The sequence below is a fragment of the Phasianus colchicus genome, chromosome 36 (genome assembly GCF_987193195.1).
Source record: "Phasianus colchicus chromosome 36, bPhaCol1.hap1.1, whole genome shotgun sequence".
In the NCBI taxonomy this organism is placed as follows: Eukaryota; Metazoa; Chordata; class Aves; order Galliformes; family Phasianidae; genus Phasianus; species Phasianus colchicus.
Genome location: NC_143471.1, coordinates 1,531,541 through 1,548,277, shown reverse-complemented (window position 1 = coordinate 1,548,277; position 16,737 = coordinate 1,531,541). Strand labels below are relative to the sequence as shown.

Sequence of the window (16,737 nt, the reverse complement as noted above, 5' to 3'; positions counted from 1 at the left end):
ACCCCAAAAATGAGGAAATTCCCCCCAAAAATTGGGAAATCCACCCCAGAAATGGGGAAAATCACCCCAAAAATGAGGAAGTTCACCCCAGAAATGAGGAAATTCCCCCCAAAATGGAGAAATTCCCCCCAAAAATGAGGAAATTCACCCCCAAAATGGGGAAATTCACCCCAGAAATGCGGAAATTCACCCCAGAAATGGGGAAATTCACCCCAAAAATGAGGAAATTCCCCCCAAAAATGGGGAAATTCACCCCAGAATGAGGAAATTCACCCCCAAAAATGGGGAAATTCACCCCAAAAATGGGGAAATTCCCCCCAAAAATGAGGAAATTCACCCCAAAAATGGGGAAATTCACCCCCGAAATGGGGAAATTCAACCCAAAATGGGGAAATTCCCCCCAAAAAATGAGGAAATTCACCCCAAAAATGAGGAAATTCCCCACAAAATGGAGAAATTCACCCCAAAAATGAGGAAATTCATCCCAAAAATGGGGAAATTCCCCCCAAAAATGAGGAAATTCACCCTAGAAATGGGGAAAGTCTCCCCAGAAATGGGGAAATTCACCCCAAAAATGAGGAAATTCACCCAAAAAAATGAGGAAATTCACCCCAGAAATGGGGAAATTCACCCAAAAAAATGAGGAAATTCACCCCAAAAATGGGGAAATTCACCCCAAAAATGAGGAAATTCCCCACAAAATGGAGAAATTCACCCCAAAAATGAGGAAATTCACCCCAAAAATGGGGAAACCCCGGGTTTGGGATCCTTGCAGGATGTGGGAACAGCGATTATGGGATGCCCTCAAAGTGGGAAATGCCCCCCCCCCCAAAAATCATTGGGATTCCTCCCATTAAAAAGCACAGAACCCCCCCCCCAAAAAAAAAAGAAGGGATTTTACCCCAAAATGGGAGACAGTCCCCAAAATTGGGACCTCCCTCCATTTGGGACCACCCTAAAAAGGACCCCCCACCCTAAAAGGAGGAAAAAAACCCCAAATGGGGAACCCCCCCCCCCCAGTTTTGCAGACCCCAATTTGGGGACGAGACCCTCCTTTATGGGGGGGGGGGGCTTCGTTTTGTGGGGTGCCATCGTTTGGGGCAGGTCCTCATTAAGGTTTGTCCTAATTAGCGGGGTCCCCAAAAAGGGGGGTCCCAAAGTGAGGGGAGGAGGGTCTCAATAGGGGGGGGGTCTCCCATAATAGGGTTCTAAAGTGGGGTCTTCAAGAAGGGATTTCAGTGGGTGGGGGTCCCCAGTGATGGGTGGGGGTCCCATATGGGGGGGTCCTTATAGGGGAGACCCCTGTGGGACTCCCCAATAATGGGGTCCCCCATAATAGGGTTCTAAAGTGGGGTCTTTTCAATGGGTGGGGGTCCCTAATGAGGTCCCATAAAGGAGTCTTATGGGGGTCCCAGTGATGGGTGGGGGTCCCATATGGGGGTGTCCCTATAGGGGAGACCCCTGTGGGGATCCTCAATTATTGGATCCCCCTTAATAGGGTTCTAAAGTGGGGTCTTCTGTAAGGGATTTCTTTGGGTGGGGGTCCCTCAGGAGGTCCCATAAAGAAGTCTTATGGGGGTCCCAGTGATGGGTGGGGGTCCCATATGGGGGGGTCCTTATAGGGGAGACCCTTCTGGGGCTGCCCAATAATGGGGTCCCCCATAATAGGGTTCTAAAGTGGGGTCTTCTCAATGGGTGGGGGTCCCCCATGAGGTCCCATAAAGGAGTCTGTATGGGGGTCCCAGTGATGGGGGGGTCCCATATGGGGGGGTCCTTATAGGGGAGACCCCTGTGGGTCTCCCCAATAATGGGGTCCCCCTAATAGGGTTCTAAAGTGGGGTCTTTTCAATGGGTGGGGGTCCCTAATGAGGTCCCATATGGGTGTTCCCAATAAAGGAGTCTTATGGGGGTCGCAGTGATGGGTGGGGGTCCCATATGGGGGTGTCCCTATAGGGGAGACCCCTGTGGGGATCCTCAATTATGGGATCCCCCATAATAGGGTTCTAAAGTGGGGTCTTCAAGAAGGGATTTCAGTGGGTGGGGGTCCCCCATGAGGTCCCATAAAGGAGTCTTATGGGGGTCCCAGAGATGGGTGGGGGTCCCATATGGGGGGGTCCTTATAGGGAAGACCGCTGTGGGGCTCCCCAATAATGGGGTCCCCCATAATAGGGTTCTAAAGTGGGGTCTTCAAGAAGGGACTTCAGTGGGTGGGGGTCCCCAGTGAGGTCCCATAAAGGAGTCTTATGGGGGTCCCAGTGATGGGTGGGGGTCCCATATGGGGGGGTCCTTATAGGGGAGCCCCGCTGTGGGGCTGCCCAATAATCAGCCTCCCTATAGGATCCCATAAGCGGGTCCCCAAATTGGTGGCTCCCAACAGAATTCCCCACTAATTGAGGCCACATGGGGGGGGGGGGTGTTTAATTGGGGGGGGGGGGGGTTCTTCCCACAGGGTGGTGCCTCAATAGCAGAGTCTCAATGGAGTCCCAATAATGGGGTGTTTCTGTAGGGGGGGGGTCCCATGGGGGGGGGTCCCTATATGGGGGTCCCCACCCCACAGCACTTCCCCCCCCCCCAACCCCCCGGTTTACCTCCGCCCCCCCCCCTCCCCCCCCCTCTATTTATTTGTCCTTTTGTCCCCAAATGTGAAACCGGGAGGGAGGGGGGGGGGGGTTTGGGGGATGGGGGGGGGGGGGCACTGATTTTTCTCGTTGGGGTTTTTTGTTTGTTTTGTTGTTGTATTTTTTGATAAATTTTATTTAAAGCTGCTGCTGGGTTAGGGGGGGGTGGGGGGGTGGGGGGCTGCCTCCCCCCTCCCCCCTCTCAAACCCCTCCCTCGCCCCCCCCCCCCCACTTCACCTCCTTTATAAAAGTGAAGATCCAAAACGAGGCTGTGGGCGTGGTTTGTGTCGGGGGGGCGGGGCTAAAGGTCACGTGGTGTCCATTCGTCCTACACCCCCCCCCCGTCAGCTCTGTGTGCGGATCCTCCCGTCCTCAAGGAGGCGCTGTCACCCTCTCCCTTCCCATTCCGGTCTTACTCGCCTACTTCCGGTCCGGCTTCCCCTTCCTCTCTATGGTTCCGGCTGTTCTAACCTCCCTCTCGTTGCTCTCCTTGCGGACTTCCGCCTGAGCGGTGCTGTCAGCCAATGGGACGGCGGCGCGTTGTCGGCGCCGACCAATGAGAGTGGAGGGGGCGGGACTTCGGGAGGTGTGAGCAGGAAGGGACGCCCACGTGCAGCTCTGTAGGGTCCTATGGGGTTGGGGGCTTTAGGGGGGGAGGGGGATCTTATGGGGCGGCACTGAGGGGGGCGGGTGGGGTCCTGTAAGGGAGGGTCCGTATGGGGGTATCCCTGTTGGGTGGGGGTCCTTATGGGGGAGGAACTCATAGCGTGGAAGTCGCTATGGGGCGAGGGGGACCCTGTTATGGGGAGGAGGTTCTTATAGGGGGTCCCTATGGGGGTTCTGTGAGGGGGGGGGTCCTATATGGGGGGGCTGGACACTGTAGAGGGGGGTCCCTATGAAGGCACTGAGGTGAGGTGGGGGGGGGTCCCTTTGGGGGGCGGTTTCCTATGAGGGTTGTCATAGGAGGTTCTGGGGAGGGGGGGGGGTCCTATATGGGGTCTCTTAGAGTTAGGGAGGTCCCTGTGGGGGGGGTCCCTAAAAGGGTTGTCACAGGAGGTTCTGGGGAGGGGGGGGGTCCTCTATGGGGTCTCTTAGAGTTAGGGAGGTCCCTATGGGGGGGGGGGGGGGGTCTGAGGGTCCCTATTGTAAGAGTTAGGGAGGTCCCTATGGGGGGGGGGGTCTGAGTGTCCCTATTGTAGGAGTATCTTGGGGGGGGGGGTCTCTATGGGGGCGTAAGTGGTGGGGGGGGGGGGGCGTCCGTATGGGGGCATCACTCTGGGGGGGGGGGGGGTCCCAGCAATACTCACAGTTCCCCTCTTCTCCATAGGACGCCCCCATGGATCCCCCCAGCCCCGACTGGTCCCCCCTCTCCTCCCCCGACTGGTCCCCCCCCTCTTCCCCTGAGCCCCCCCCGTGGGCCGTTCCGTGGGAGGGGGAGGGGGGACCCCTGCCCATCCTGGTTGGGGTGGCAGCCCCCGTGACGCTGCGGGGGGAGACGGAAAGGCTGCTGAAGGATTTGGGGCGCAGCCGCCCCCTGCCCCCGTCTTTGAGGCATCTCAAAAGGGTGAGGGGGGGGCCGGGGGGGGCCGCCGTGCTGCTGTGTCTGGAGGAGGAGCTGGGGGGGAACGGAGGTGAGGGGGGATCGACGGGGGGGATGGGGTGGGGGGGGGAGGGAGGGGGGGACATTGGGGGCAGTGAGAGCGCTGGGGGACATGGAGGGTGGGGGGGGCAGTGGGGGATTTGGGGGCAGTGGGGGATTTGGGGGGCAGTGGGGGATTTGGGGGGCAGTGGGGGATTTGGGGGTGGCGGGGGAGTTTGGGGGGCAGTGGGGGATTTGGGGGCGGTGGGGGATTTGGGGGCGGCGGGGGATTTTGGGGGCGGTGGGGGACATTGGGGGCAGTGGGGGACTTTGGGGGCGGTGGGGGACTTTGGGGGCGGCGGGGGACTTTGGGGGCGGCGGGGGACTTTGGGGGCAGTGGGGGATTTTGGGGCAGCGGGGCATATTGGGGGGCAGTGGGGGATTTTGGGGGTGGCGGGGGACATTGGGGGCAGTGGGGGATTTTGGGGGCAGTGGGGGATTTGGGGGGCAGTGGGGGATTTTGGGGGCGGTGGTGGACATTGGGGGCAGTGGGGGATTTGGGGGGCAGTGGGGGATTTGGGGGCAGTGGGGGATTTGGGGGGCAGTGGGGGATTTTGGGGCAGTGGGGGACTTTGGGGGGCGGCGGGGGACTTTGGGGGGCAGTGGGGGATTTTGGGGGCAGTGGGGGATTTGGGAGCGGTGGGGAACATTGGGGGCAGTGGGGGATTTGGGGGGCAGTGGGGGATTTTGGGGGTGGCGGGGGACATTGGGGGCAGCGGGGGACTTTGGGGGCAGTGGGGGATTTGGGGGCGGCGGGGCATATTGGTGGGCAGTGGGGGATTTGGAGGCAGTGGGGGACATTGGGGGCAGCAGGGGATTTTGGGGGCAGCGGGGGATTTGGGGGCAGTGGGGGATTTGGGGGGCAGTGGGGGATTTTGGGGGTGGCGGGGGACATTGGGGGCAGTGGGGGATTTTGGGGGGCAGCGGGGGATTTGGGGATGGCGGGGGATTTGGGGGCAGTGGGGGATTTGGGGGGCAGCGGGGGATTTGGGGGCGGCGGGGGACATTGGGGGCAGCAGGGGATTTGGGGTTAGCGGGGGATTTGGGGTGCAGTGGGGGACATTGAGGGCAGTGGGGGATTTGGGGGCAGCGGGGGATTTTGGGGGCAGCAGGGGATTTGGGGGGCAGTGGGGGATTTTGGGGGCAGCGGGGGATTTTGGGGGCAGTGGGGGATTTGGGGGGCAGTGGGGGATTTTGGGGGCGGCGGGGGATTTGGGGGGTGGTGGGGGATATTGGGGGCGGTGGGGGACATTGGGGGTGGTGGGGGATTTTGGGGGCAGCGGGGGACTTTGGGGGCGGTGGGGGATTTGGCGGGCAGTGGGGGATTTGGGGGGCAGCGGGGGATTTGGGGGGCAGTGGGGGATTTTGGGGGCGGCGGGGGACTTTGGGGGCAGCGGGGGATTTTGGGGGCAGTGGGGGATTTGGGGGACAGTGAGGGACATTGGGGGCAGTGGGGGATTTTGGGGCAGTGGGGGATTTTGGGGGCATTAAGGGGACTGGGGACATTGGGGGCAATATGGGGCATTGGGGGTAAAGGGGACATTGGGGTGTATTGGGAACAGTGGGGGGTTATTGGGGGTAATGGGGGGATTGGGGGCAGTAGGGATATTGGGGACAGTGGGGGACATTGGGGGTAATGGGGACATTGGGGGCACTGGGGTCAGTGGAGACATTGGGGTATATTGGGTGTAATGGGGACATTGGGGACAGTGGGGGACATTAAGGGCAGTGGGGACATTGGGGTGTATTGGGGGTAATGGGGTCAATGGGGGCACTGGGGCCAATGGGGACAGTGGGGGTAATGGGGACATTGGGGTGTATTGGGAACAGTGGGGGATGTTGGGGGTAATGGGGGGATATAGGGGATATAGGGGACAGTTGGGGACATTGGGGGCAGGGGGACATTGCGGGATATTGGGGACATTGGGGGATGTTGGGGGTAACGGGGTCATTGGGGATAGTGGGGAAATTGGGGACATTGGGGGGTAATGGGGACATTGGGGGCAAAGGGGGATGTTGGGGGACATGAAGGGCAATGGGGACATTGGGGTGTATTGGGAACAATGGGGGAAATTGGGGGTAATGGGGGGATTGGGGACAGTAGGGATATAGGGGACAGTGGGGGACATTGGGGATAATGGGGACATTGGGGTCACTGGGGTCAATGGAGACATTGGGGTGTATTGGGGGTAATGGGGTCAATGGGGGCACTGGGGCCAATGGGGACATTGGGGGTAATGGGGACATTGGGGGCAGGAGGAGATTGGGGGACATTGGGGGATATTGGGGACATTGGGGGATGTTGGGGGTAACGGGGTCATTGGGGATAGTGGGGAAATTGGGGACATTGGGGGGTAATGGGGACATTGGGGGCAAAGGGGGATGTTGGGGGACATGAAGGGCAATGGGGACATTGGGGTGTATTGGGAACAGTGGGGGATATTGGGGGTAATGGGGACATTGGGGACAGTAGGGATATTGGGGGATATTGGGGGTAATGGGGACACTGGGGGCAGTGGGGACATTGGGAACAGTGGGGGAAATTGGGGGTAATGGGGAGATTGGGGACAATTGGGGGCAATGGGGACTTTGGGGGACATTGAGGGCAATGGGGACATTGGGGTGTATTGGGGGCAATGGGGACATTGGGGGATATTGGGAACAATGGGGGAAATTGGGGGTAATGGGGGGATTGGGGACAGTAGGGATATAGGGGACAGTGGGGGACATTGGGGGCAATGGGGACACTGGGGTGCATTGGGGGCAATGGGGACATTGGGGACATTGTGGGGCACTGGGGGTGATGGGGACGTTGAGTTGTAGGGATTTGGGGCTGCTGGAGGTTTGGGGGTAATGGGGACACGGAGCCAGCAGGGCTGCTGGGTGTCACTGCAGGTGACAGCGCTGCCACCGAGGAGCTGGGCGGTCGTGGGGACACTGATGTCACCAACACGGACCCGAGAGCTTCAGGTGTCACCAACGTGGATCTGGGGCCTCCAGGTGCCACCAGGACCCCCATGGCCACCCGCGTCCCCATGGATACGGGGTCACCAAGTGCCACTGATGTCCCCATGGTCCCAAGAACTTTGAGTGTCACCGATGTCCCCGAGGCACCAGGACCTCCAGGTGCCACCAGGACCCCTATGGCAACAAATGTCCCCACGGATGTAAGGTCACCAAGTGCCACCAATGATGTCCCCGTGGCTCCAAGATCTCCAGATGCCACCAACGTCCCCATGGACCTGAGAACTTTGAGTGTCACCGATGTCCCCAAGGGTTCAGGACCTTCGGGTGCCACTGGTGCCACCAGGACCCCTATGGCCACCCATGTCCCCATGGATACGGGGTCAACAAGTGCCACCAATGACATCCCCATGGCACCAGGACCTCCAGATGCCACCAGGACCCCCATGGCCACCAGCGTCCCCATGGATACGGGGTCACCAAGTGCCACCGATGACGTCCCCATGTCTCCAGGACCTCAAGGTGCCACCAGGACCCCCATGGCCACCCATGTCCCCATGGATTTAAGGTCACCAAGTGCCACCAATGACATCCCGATGGCACCAGGACCTCCAGATGCCACCAGGACCCCCATGGCCACTTGTATCCCCATGGATTTAAGGTCACCAAGTGCCACCAATGACGTCCCCATGGCACCAGGACCTCAAGGTGCCACCAGGACCCCCATGGACCCAAGTGTCACCGATGTCCCCATGTGTCCAGGACCTCCAGCTGCCACCAGGACCCCCATGGCCACCCATGTCCCCATGGATTTAAGGTCACCAAGTGCCACCAATGACGTCCCCATGGCACCAGAACCTCCAGATGCCACCAGGACCCCCATGGCCACCCATGTCCCCATGGATACGGGGTCACCAAGTGCCACCGATGACGTCCCCATGGCACCAGGACCTCCAGATGCCACCAACATCCCCATGGACCCAAGTGTCACCGATGTCCCCATGTGTCCAGGACCTCCAGCTGCCACCAGGACCCCCATGGCCACTTGTATCCCCATGGATTCAAGGTCACCAAGTGCCACCAATGACATCCCCATGGCACCAGGACCTCCAGATGCCACCAGGACCCCCATGGCCACTTGTATCCCCATGGATTCAAGGTCACCAAGTGCCACCAATGATGTCCCCATGGCACCAGGACCTGCAGATGCCACCAACGTCCCCATGGACCCAAGTGTCACCGATGTCCCCATGGCACCAGGACCTCCAGATGCCACCAATGTCCCCATGGACCCAAGTGTCACCGATGTCCCCATGGCACCAGGACCTCCAGATGCCACCAGGACCCCCATGGCCACCAACGTCCCCTCGTCCCCAGACCCCCTCCCCCCTCTCCACGTTCTTTTGGGTCGGGGGGTGTCACCCCACGGCCTCGGCCCCCCGTTCCGCGTCCACCTCCCAGGACGCATCCCGGCACCGGGACCGGAAACGGTGACGGCGGTGACATCGGGACTTTGGCCGTGGGTTTCCCGAGGCGACAGATGTGATAAAAACGAGAGCGAGGAGATCGGCGATACGTCGGCGATGGCGGCGGCGGTGACGGCGGCGCGACGTGGGGCGAGGATGGGGATGGTGCCGTGCGGGGCGGCCGTGGTCGATCCGGTGAGCGGTCGGGTTGTGGCGACAGCGTGGGACAGGAGGAGGGGGGGGCACCCGCTGGGACACGCGGTGATGGAGGTGTTGGCTGCGGTGGCGCGGGGGCAGAGGGAGGGGGGCGGGGGGGGGGGGGAGGGGTGATGGGAGGCGGGGGGGGGGAGGGGAGGGGGGGGAGATGCTGGGGGGTGGGAAGGGGGGGAGAAAGGGGGGGGCGGCGTAGATGGTGGCAAAAAAGAGAAGGGGGGCAAAGGAGGGGGTGGGGGGGAGGGGGGGGAGATGCTGGGGGGTGAAAAAGGGAAGGGGGGTGAGAAAGGGGGGGGCGGCGTAGATGGTGGCAAAAGAGAGAAGGGGGGCAAAGGAGGGGGTGGGGGGGAGGAGGGGGAGATGCTGGGGGGTGGGAAGGGGGGTGAGAAAGGGGGGGGCGGCGTAGATGGTGGCAAAAGAGAGAAGGGGGGCAAAGGAGGGGGTGGAGGGGGTGGGGGGGAGGAGGGGGGTGAGGGGGTGGGGGGTGAAAAAGGGAAGGGGGGTGAGAAAGGGGGGGGTGGCGTAGAAGGTGGCAAAAAAGAGAAGGGGGGCAAAGGAGGGGGTGGGGGGGAGGGGGGGGAGGAGGGGGCTGAGGGGGTGGGGGGTGAAAAAGGGAAGGGGGGTGAAAAAGGGGGGGGTGGCGTAGAAGGTGGCAGAAAAGAGAAGGGGGGCAAAGGAGGTGGCATCAAAAGTGCTGGAGGGGGTGGGGAGGAGGGGGGGGAGATGCTGGGTGGTGGGAGGGGGGAGGAAGAGGATGGTGATGGGAGGGGGGAGGGAGAGGGGGGTGAAAAAGGAATGGGGGGTGAGAAGGGGGGTGAGGAGGGGGAGGTGCATCAGGAAGGGGATGGTGGTGTAAGGGGTGATGGGAAGGGGGCTGAGAATGAGAAGGGGGGCAAAAAAGAGAAGGGGGGCGAAGGAGGTGATGGAGGGGGTGGGGAGGGGGGGGGTGAAATGCTGGGGGGTGAAAAAGGGAAGGGGGGTGAGATGGGGGGTGAAAAGGGTGGCAGAGGGGGGGGTGGGAGGGGTGACCCAGAAGGTGGCAGAAAAGAGAAAGGGGGCAAAGGAGGGGATGGAGGGGATGGGGAGGGGGGGGGCGAGATGCCGGGTGATGGGACGGAGGAGGGGGGTGAGGAAGAAGGGATGGGGGGTGAAAAAAGTGAGAAGAGTGGCAGAGGGGGGGGTGAGGAAGGGGGCGGTGGGAGGGGTGGCAAAGAGGAGAAGGGGCGCAAAGGAGGTGATGGGGAGGAGGAGGATGGAGGCGAGATGCCGGGCGACGGGACGGAGGAGGGGGGTGAGGAAGAAGGGATGGGGGGTGAAAAGGGTGGCAGAGGGGTGGGTGGGAGGGGTGACAACCCAGCAGGTGGCAAAGAGGAGAAGGGGCGCAAAGGAGGTGATGGAGGGGATGGGGAGGGGGGGGGCGAGATGCCGGGTGATGGGACGGAGGAGGGGGGTGAGGAAGAAGGGATGGGGGGTGAAAAGGGTGGCAGAGGGGGGGGTGGGAGCGCTGACGACCCAGCAGGTGGCAAAGAGGAGAAGGGGCGCAAAGGAGGGGACGGGGAGGAGGAGGAGGATGGAGGCGAGATGCCGGGTGATGGGACGGAGGAGGGGGGTGAGAAAGAAGGGAAGGGGGGTGAAAAAAGTGAGAAGAGTGGCAGAGGGGGGGGTGAGGAAGGGGGCGGTGGGAGGGGTGGCAAAGAGGAGAAGGGGCGCAAAGGAGGTGATGGAGGGGGTGGGGAGGAGGAGGGGGGCGAGATGCCGGGCGACGGGACGGAGGAGGGGGGTGAGATGGGGGGTGAAAAGGGTGGCAGAGGGGGGGGTGGGAGGGCTGACGACCCAGCAGGTGGCAAAGAGGAGAAGGGGCGCAAAGGAGGTGATGGAGGGGATGGGGAGGAGGGGGGCGAGATGCCGGGTGATGGGACGGAGGAGGGGGGTGAGGAAGAAGGGAAGGGGGGTGAGATCTGGGGTGAAAAGGGTGGCAGAGGGGGGGGTGGGAGGGGTGACGACCCAGCAGGTGGCAAAGAGGAGAAGGGGCGCAAAGGAGGTGATGGAGGGGATGGGGAGGAGGAGGGGGGCGAGATGCCGGGTGATGGGACGGAGGAGGGGGGTGAGGAAGAAGGGATGGGGGGTGAGATGGGGGGAGAAAAGGGTGGCAGAGGGGGGGGTGAGGAAGGGGGTGGTGGGAAGGGTGGCAAAGAGGAGAAGGGGCGCAAAGGAGGTGATGGAGGGGATGGGGAGGAGGAGGGTGAGGAAAAAGGGAAGGGGGGCGTAAAGGGGGGTGAGATGGGTGAAAAGGGTGGCAGAGGGGGCGGTGGGAGGGCTGACGACCCAGCAGGTGGCAAAGAGGAGAAGGGGCGCAAAGGAGGGGATGGAGGGGGTGGGGAGGGGGGGGGCGAGATGCCGGGCGACGTGACGGAGGAGGGGGGTGAGATGGGGGGTGAAAAGGGTGGCAGAGGGGGGGGTGGGAGGGGTGACGACCCAGAAGGTGGTAAAGAGGAGAAGGGGCGCAAAGGAGGTGATGGAGGGGATGGGGAGGGGGGGGGTGAGATGCTGGGGGGTGAAAAAGGGAAGGGGGGTGAGATGGGGGGTGAAAAGGGTGGCAGAGGGGGGGGTGAGGAAGGGGGCGGTGGGAGGGGTGACGACCCAGCAGGTGGCAAAGAGGAGAAGGGGCGCAAAGGAGGGGATGGGGAGGAGGAGGATGGGGGCGAGATGCCGGGTGATGGGACGGAGGAGGGGGGTGAGGAAGAAGGGATGGGGGGTGAGATGGGGGGTGAAAAAAGTGAGAAGAGTGGCAGAGGGGGGGGAGAAAAGGGTGGCAGAGGGGGGGGTGAGGAAGGGGGCGGTGGGAGGGGTGGCAAAGAGGAGAAGGGGCGCAAAGGAGGGGATGGAGGGGGTGGGGAGGGGGGGGGCGAGATGCCGGGGGGTGTAAAAGGGAAGGGGGGCGTAAAGGGGGGCGAGAGGGGGGGTGAAAAGGGTGGCAGAGGGGGGGGTGAGGAAGGGGGCGGTGGGAGAGGTGGCAAAAAGGAGAAGGGGCGCAAAGGAGGTGATGGAGGGGGTGGGGAGGAGGAGGGGGGCGAGATGCCGGGCGACGGGACGGAGGAGGGGGGTGAGGAAGAAGGGAAGGGGGGTGAGATGGGGGGTGAGAAGGGTGGCAGAGGGGGGGGTGAGGAAGGGGGCGGTGGGAGAGGTGGCAAAGAGGAGAAGGGGCGCAAAGGAGGTGATGGAGGGGATGGGGAGGAGGAGGGTGAGGAAAAAGGGAAGGGGGGCGTAAAGGGGGGTGAGATGGGGGGTGAAAAGGGTGGCAGAGGGGGGGGTGAGAAAGGGGGCAGTGGGAGGGGTGACGACCCAGCAGGTGGCAAAGAGGAGAAGGGGCGCAAAGGAGGGGACGGGGAGGAGGAGGATGGAGGCGAGATGCCGGGTGATGGGACGGAGGAGGGGGGTGAGGAAGAAGGGATGGGGGGTGAAAAGGGTGGCAGAGGGGGGGGTGGGAGGGGTGACAACCCAGCAGGTGGCAAAGAGGAGAAGGGGCGCAAAGGAGGGGACGGGGAGGAGGAGGATGGAGGCGAGATGCCGGGCGACGGGACGGAGGAGGGAACCGCGGGCGACGACGAGGACGGCGGCGGCGGGGGGGGGGTTTGTTTGGCGGGGGGGGGTCGTCCTCGGCCTGGGGGTTACCTGTGCTCGGGGTGGGACGTGTACGTGACGCGGGAGCCGTGCGCTCTGTGCGCCATGGCGCTGCTCCACGCCCGGGTGCGCAGGGTTTTGTTCGGGGCGGAGGCGCCGCAGGGGGCGCTGAGGACGCGGTACGGAGTGCACGGCAGGGCGGCGCTCAACCACCGCTACCGGGTGTGGGGGGGGGTTTGGGGGGGGGTCTGCAGGAGGTTGGAGGGGTTGGATGGGAGGTGAATGGTGGGGGGGGGCGGGGGGGGGGGTCGTGTTTTATGAATTAAATGGGAGGTTGGTTTCGGTCATGGGAACCGCCTCCCCGAAATGGTGAGCGGCTTCGTGGGTGGTTGAAAAAAATGGGAACCCCCCCCCAAAAATGGGACCCCCCCCCCCCAAAAAAAATGGGAACCCCCCCGAAGTGGGACCGACCCCCCCCCCCCAAAAATGGGAGCCCTCCCAGAAATGGGACCGACCCCCCCACCAAAAGGGCCCCCCCCAAAAATGGGAGCCCCCCCCGAAATGGGACCCCCCCCAGAAATGGGATCGACCCCCTCCCAAAAGTGCCCCCCCCCCCCAAAATGGGACCCCCCCCAAAAATGGGGCTGACCCACCCCCAAAAGGGCCCCCCGCCCCAAAAAATGGGAGCCCTCCCCGAAATGGGACCGACCCCCCCTCAAAAATGCCCCCCACCCCCAAAAATGGGACCCCCCCCGAAATGGGACCGACCCCCCCCCCAAAAGTGCTCCCCCCCCCAAAATGGGACCCCCCAAAAAATGGGGCTGACCCCCCCCGCCCCGAAATGGGACCGGCCCCCCCCAAAAATGGGAGCCCTCCCCGAAATGGGACCGACCCCCCCCCAAAAGGGACCCCCCCCCCAAAATGGGCCCTCCCCAAAAATGGGGCTGACCCCCCCCCAAAATGGGAGCCCCCCAAAAATGGGGCTGACCCCCCCAAAAAGACCCCCCCCCCAAAATGGGACCGACCCCCCCCCCCAAAAGGTCCCCCCCCCAAAAATGGGGCTGACCCCCCCCAAAAAATGGGACCCCTCCCCGAAATGGGACCGACCCCCCCCCAAAAGGCGCCCCCCCCCCCAAAATGGGACCGACCCCCTCCCAAAAGGGCCCCCCCCAAAAATGGGACCCCCCCCGAAATGGGAACGACCCCCCACCAAAAGTGCCCCCCCCCCAAAAATGGGCCCTCCCCCCAAAAATGGGGCTGACCCCCCCCAAAAGGCCCCCCCCCAAAAAATGGGAGCCCTCCCCGAAATGGGATCGACCCCCCCCTCAAAAATGCCCCCCACCCCCCAAAATGGGACCCCCCCCCCGAAGTGGGACCGACCCCCCCCCAAAGTGCCCCCCCCCCCCAAAATTGCCCCCCCCAAAAAATGGGGCTGACCCCCCCCGCCCCGAAATGGGACCGGCCCCCCCCAAAAATGGGAGCCCTCCCCGAAATGGGACCCCCCCCCCGAAATGGGACCGACCCCCCCCAAAAGGGACCCCCCCCCCAAAATGGGCCCTCCCCAAAAATGGGGCTGACCCCCCCCAAAAGGCCCCCCCCTCCCAAAATGGGACCGACCCCCTCCCAAAAGGGCCCCCCCCAAACATGGGAGCCCCCCCCGAAATGGGACCCCCCCCAGAAATGGGATCGACCCCCCCAAAAAAGTGCCCCCCCCCAAAATGGGAGCCCCCCAAAAATGGGGCTGACCCCCCCCCCAAAAGGCGCCCCCCCCCCCCCAAATTGGGACCGATCCCCTCCCAAAAGGGCCCCCCCCCAAAATGGTTCTGACAACCCCCCCCAAAAATGGGACCCCCCCGAAAGGGGAATGACCCCCCCCCAAAAGTGCCCCCCCCCCAAAAGGGCCCCCCCCCAAAAATAGGGCTGACCCACCCCCAGAAATGGGACCCCCCCCGAAATGGGATCGACCCCCCCCCATAAGTGCCCCTCCCCCCAAAAATGGGCCCCCCCCAAAAATGGGGCTGACCCCCCCCCAAAAGGCGCCCCCCCCCCAAAATGGGACCGACCCGCTCCCAAAAGGGCTCCCCCCCAAAATGGTGCTGACCCCCCCCCCCCAAAAATGGGACCCCTCCCCAAAATGGGGCCGATCCCCCACCAAAAGTGCCCCCCCCCAAAATGGGAGTCCCCCAAAAATGGGGCTGACCCCCCCCAAAAGGCCCCCCCCTCCCAAAATGGGACCGACCCCCTCCCAAAAGGGCCCCCCCCAAACATGGGGCTGACCCCCAAAAAAAGGGACCCCCCCAGAAAAAAGGGACCCCCCCCTCAACGGATGGCTATCTTAAAAAATGGGAGCCCCCCCCCCAAAATTGGACACCCCCCCCCAAAATGGGACACCCCCCTTGATGGGTGGTGAGGTTAAAAAATGGGACCCCCCCCCCAAAATGGGATCCCCCCCCCCAAAGGGCCCCCCCCCAAAAAATGGGACTGACCCAAAAAAAAGGGACCCCCCCTCAACGTATGGATATCTGAAAAAAATGGCAGCCCCCCCCCCCAAAAATGGACCCCCCCCTCCCAAACAGGGGCCCTCTCCTAAAATGGGACCCCCCCTCCAAAAAAAGGGACCCCCCCCCAAAAATGGGACCCCCTCCCAAAATAGGGACCCCCCCCCCAAAAAAAAGGGACCCCCCCCAAAAAAGGGACCCCCCCCTCAACGGATGGATATCTTAAAAAATGGGAGTTCCCCCCCAATAAAAAGGGACCCCCTCCAAAATTGGGACCCCCCCCACAAAATGGGACCCCCCCTCAAAATAGGGACCCCCCCCAAATAGGGACCCCCCCCTCAAAATACGGCCCCCCCACAAAAAATGGGACCCCCCCCAAAATTGGGACCCCCCCCCCAAAATTGGACACCCCCCTCCAAAATGGGACCCCCCCCAAAATGGGACCCCCCCCCTCAAAATAGGGACCCCCTCCAAAATTGGGACCCCCGCCAAAAATGGACCCCCCCCTCCAAAATTGGGACCCCCCACAAAATGAGACGCCCCCCCACAAAATGGGACCCCCCCCCAAATAAGGGCCCCCACCCAAAATTGGGACCCCCTCCAAAATTGGGAGCCCCCCCAAAATTGGGACCCCCCCCAAAATTGGACCCCCCCCTCCAAAATTGGGACCCCCCCCTCCAAAATTGGAGCCCCTCTCCAAAATGGGACCCCCCCAAAAAAATGGGACCCCCCCAAAATTGGGACCCCCCACAAAATGAGACGCCCCCCCAAAAATGGGACCCCCTCCCAAAAAATGGGACCCCCCCCAAAATGGGACCCCCCCCAAAATTGGACCCCCCCCTCCAAAATTGGGACCCCCCCCAAAATTGAACACCCCCCTCAAAAATGGGACCCCCCCCAAAAAATGGGACCACCCCCAAAATTGGGACCCCCCCCAGAAATGGACCCCCCCCCTCCAAAATGGGACCCCCCCCAAAATGGGACCCCCCCCAAAATTGGAGCCCCCCTCCAAAATGGGACCCCCCCCAAAAAATGGGAACCCCCCCCCCAAAAAAAGGGACCCCCCTCCAAAATGGGACCCCCCCCCAAAAAATGGGACCCCCCGCAAAATGGGACCCCCCCCCAAAAAACGGGACACCCCCCTCCAAAATGGGACCCCCTCCAAAATTGGGACCCCCCCCAAAATTGAACACCCCCCTCCAAAATGGGACCCCCCCAAAAATGGACCCCCCCCCAAAAATGGGACCCCCCCCAAAATTGTGACCCCCCCCCCAAATTGCCCCCCCCCCCTTAATGGCTGATTATCTTAAAAATTGGGACCCCTCCCCAAAAACGGACCCCCCCCCCCAAATGGGACCCCCCCCCCGTTAAGACCCCCCCCCCAAAAAAAAGGAGAAGCCCCCCCCCCCCCAAAAAAAAAGGGAGAAGCCATGCACTTCAATTGAGGACCCCAAATGGCCCCCCCAAAATAACGCCCCCCCCCCCCGAAAAAAAGCCCCTTTGGGATCAGCCCCCCCCCGAGTCCCCAGATTGGGACCCCCCCCCCATAAAAAAGGGGGGATCTATGGGGGGGGGGGGTTGTTTGGGGTGGGGGGGGGCTGTATGGGGTCAGGGTCTTTTTTGGGGGGGGGCTGTATGGGATGGGGGGGTTTGGGGGGGGGGATTATTTGGGGGGGGGCTCTATGGGGTCAGGTTTTTTTGGGGGGGTTTTTTGGGG

The 16,737-nt window shown here is 62.6% G+C and overlaps 1 protein-coding gene across 1 annotated transcript; it reads left to right on the top strand.

Moving 5' to 3' along the window:
• Positions 1–2,887: 2,887 nt before the first annotated feature.
• LOC116241746 (uncharacterized) lies at positions 2,888–12,819 on the top strand. Its single transcript, XM_090129341.1, has 5 exons — positions 2,888–3,239; positions 3,947–4,250; positions 7,154–8,995; positions 10,262–10,831; positions 10,913–12,819. The coding sequence occupies exons 2-5, from the start codon at positions 3,956–3,958 to the stop codon at positions 12,802–12,804; spliced, it is 4,599 nt and encodes a 1,532-aa protein (XP_089985467.1). The 5' UTR covers positions 2,888–3,239; positions 3,947–3,955; the 3' UTR covers positions 12,805–12,819.
• The last annotated feature ends 3,918 nt before the right edge of the window (positions 12,820–16,737 follow it).

Coding starts and splice junctions, on each gene's coding strand:
- LOC116241746 (XM_090129341.1), top strand. CDS start 3,956: ATGGATCCCCCCAGCCCCGACTGGTCCCCCCTCTCCTCCCCCGACTGG. Junction 4,251..7,153: donor GGAGCTGGGGGGGAACGGAG/GTGAGGGGGGAT, acceptor GTGTCACTGCAG/GTGACAGCGCTGCCACCGAG. Junction 10,832..10,912: donor TGATGGGACGGAGGAGGGGG/GTGAGGAAGAAG, acceptor ACGACCCAGCAG/GTGGCAAAGAGGAGAAGGGG.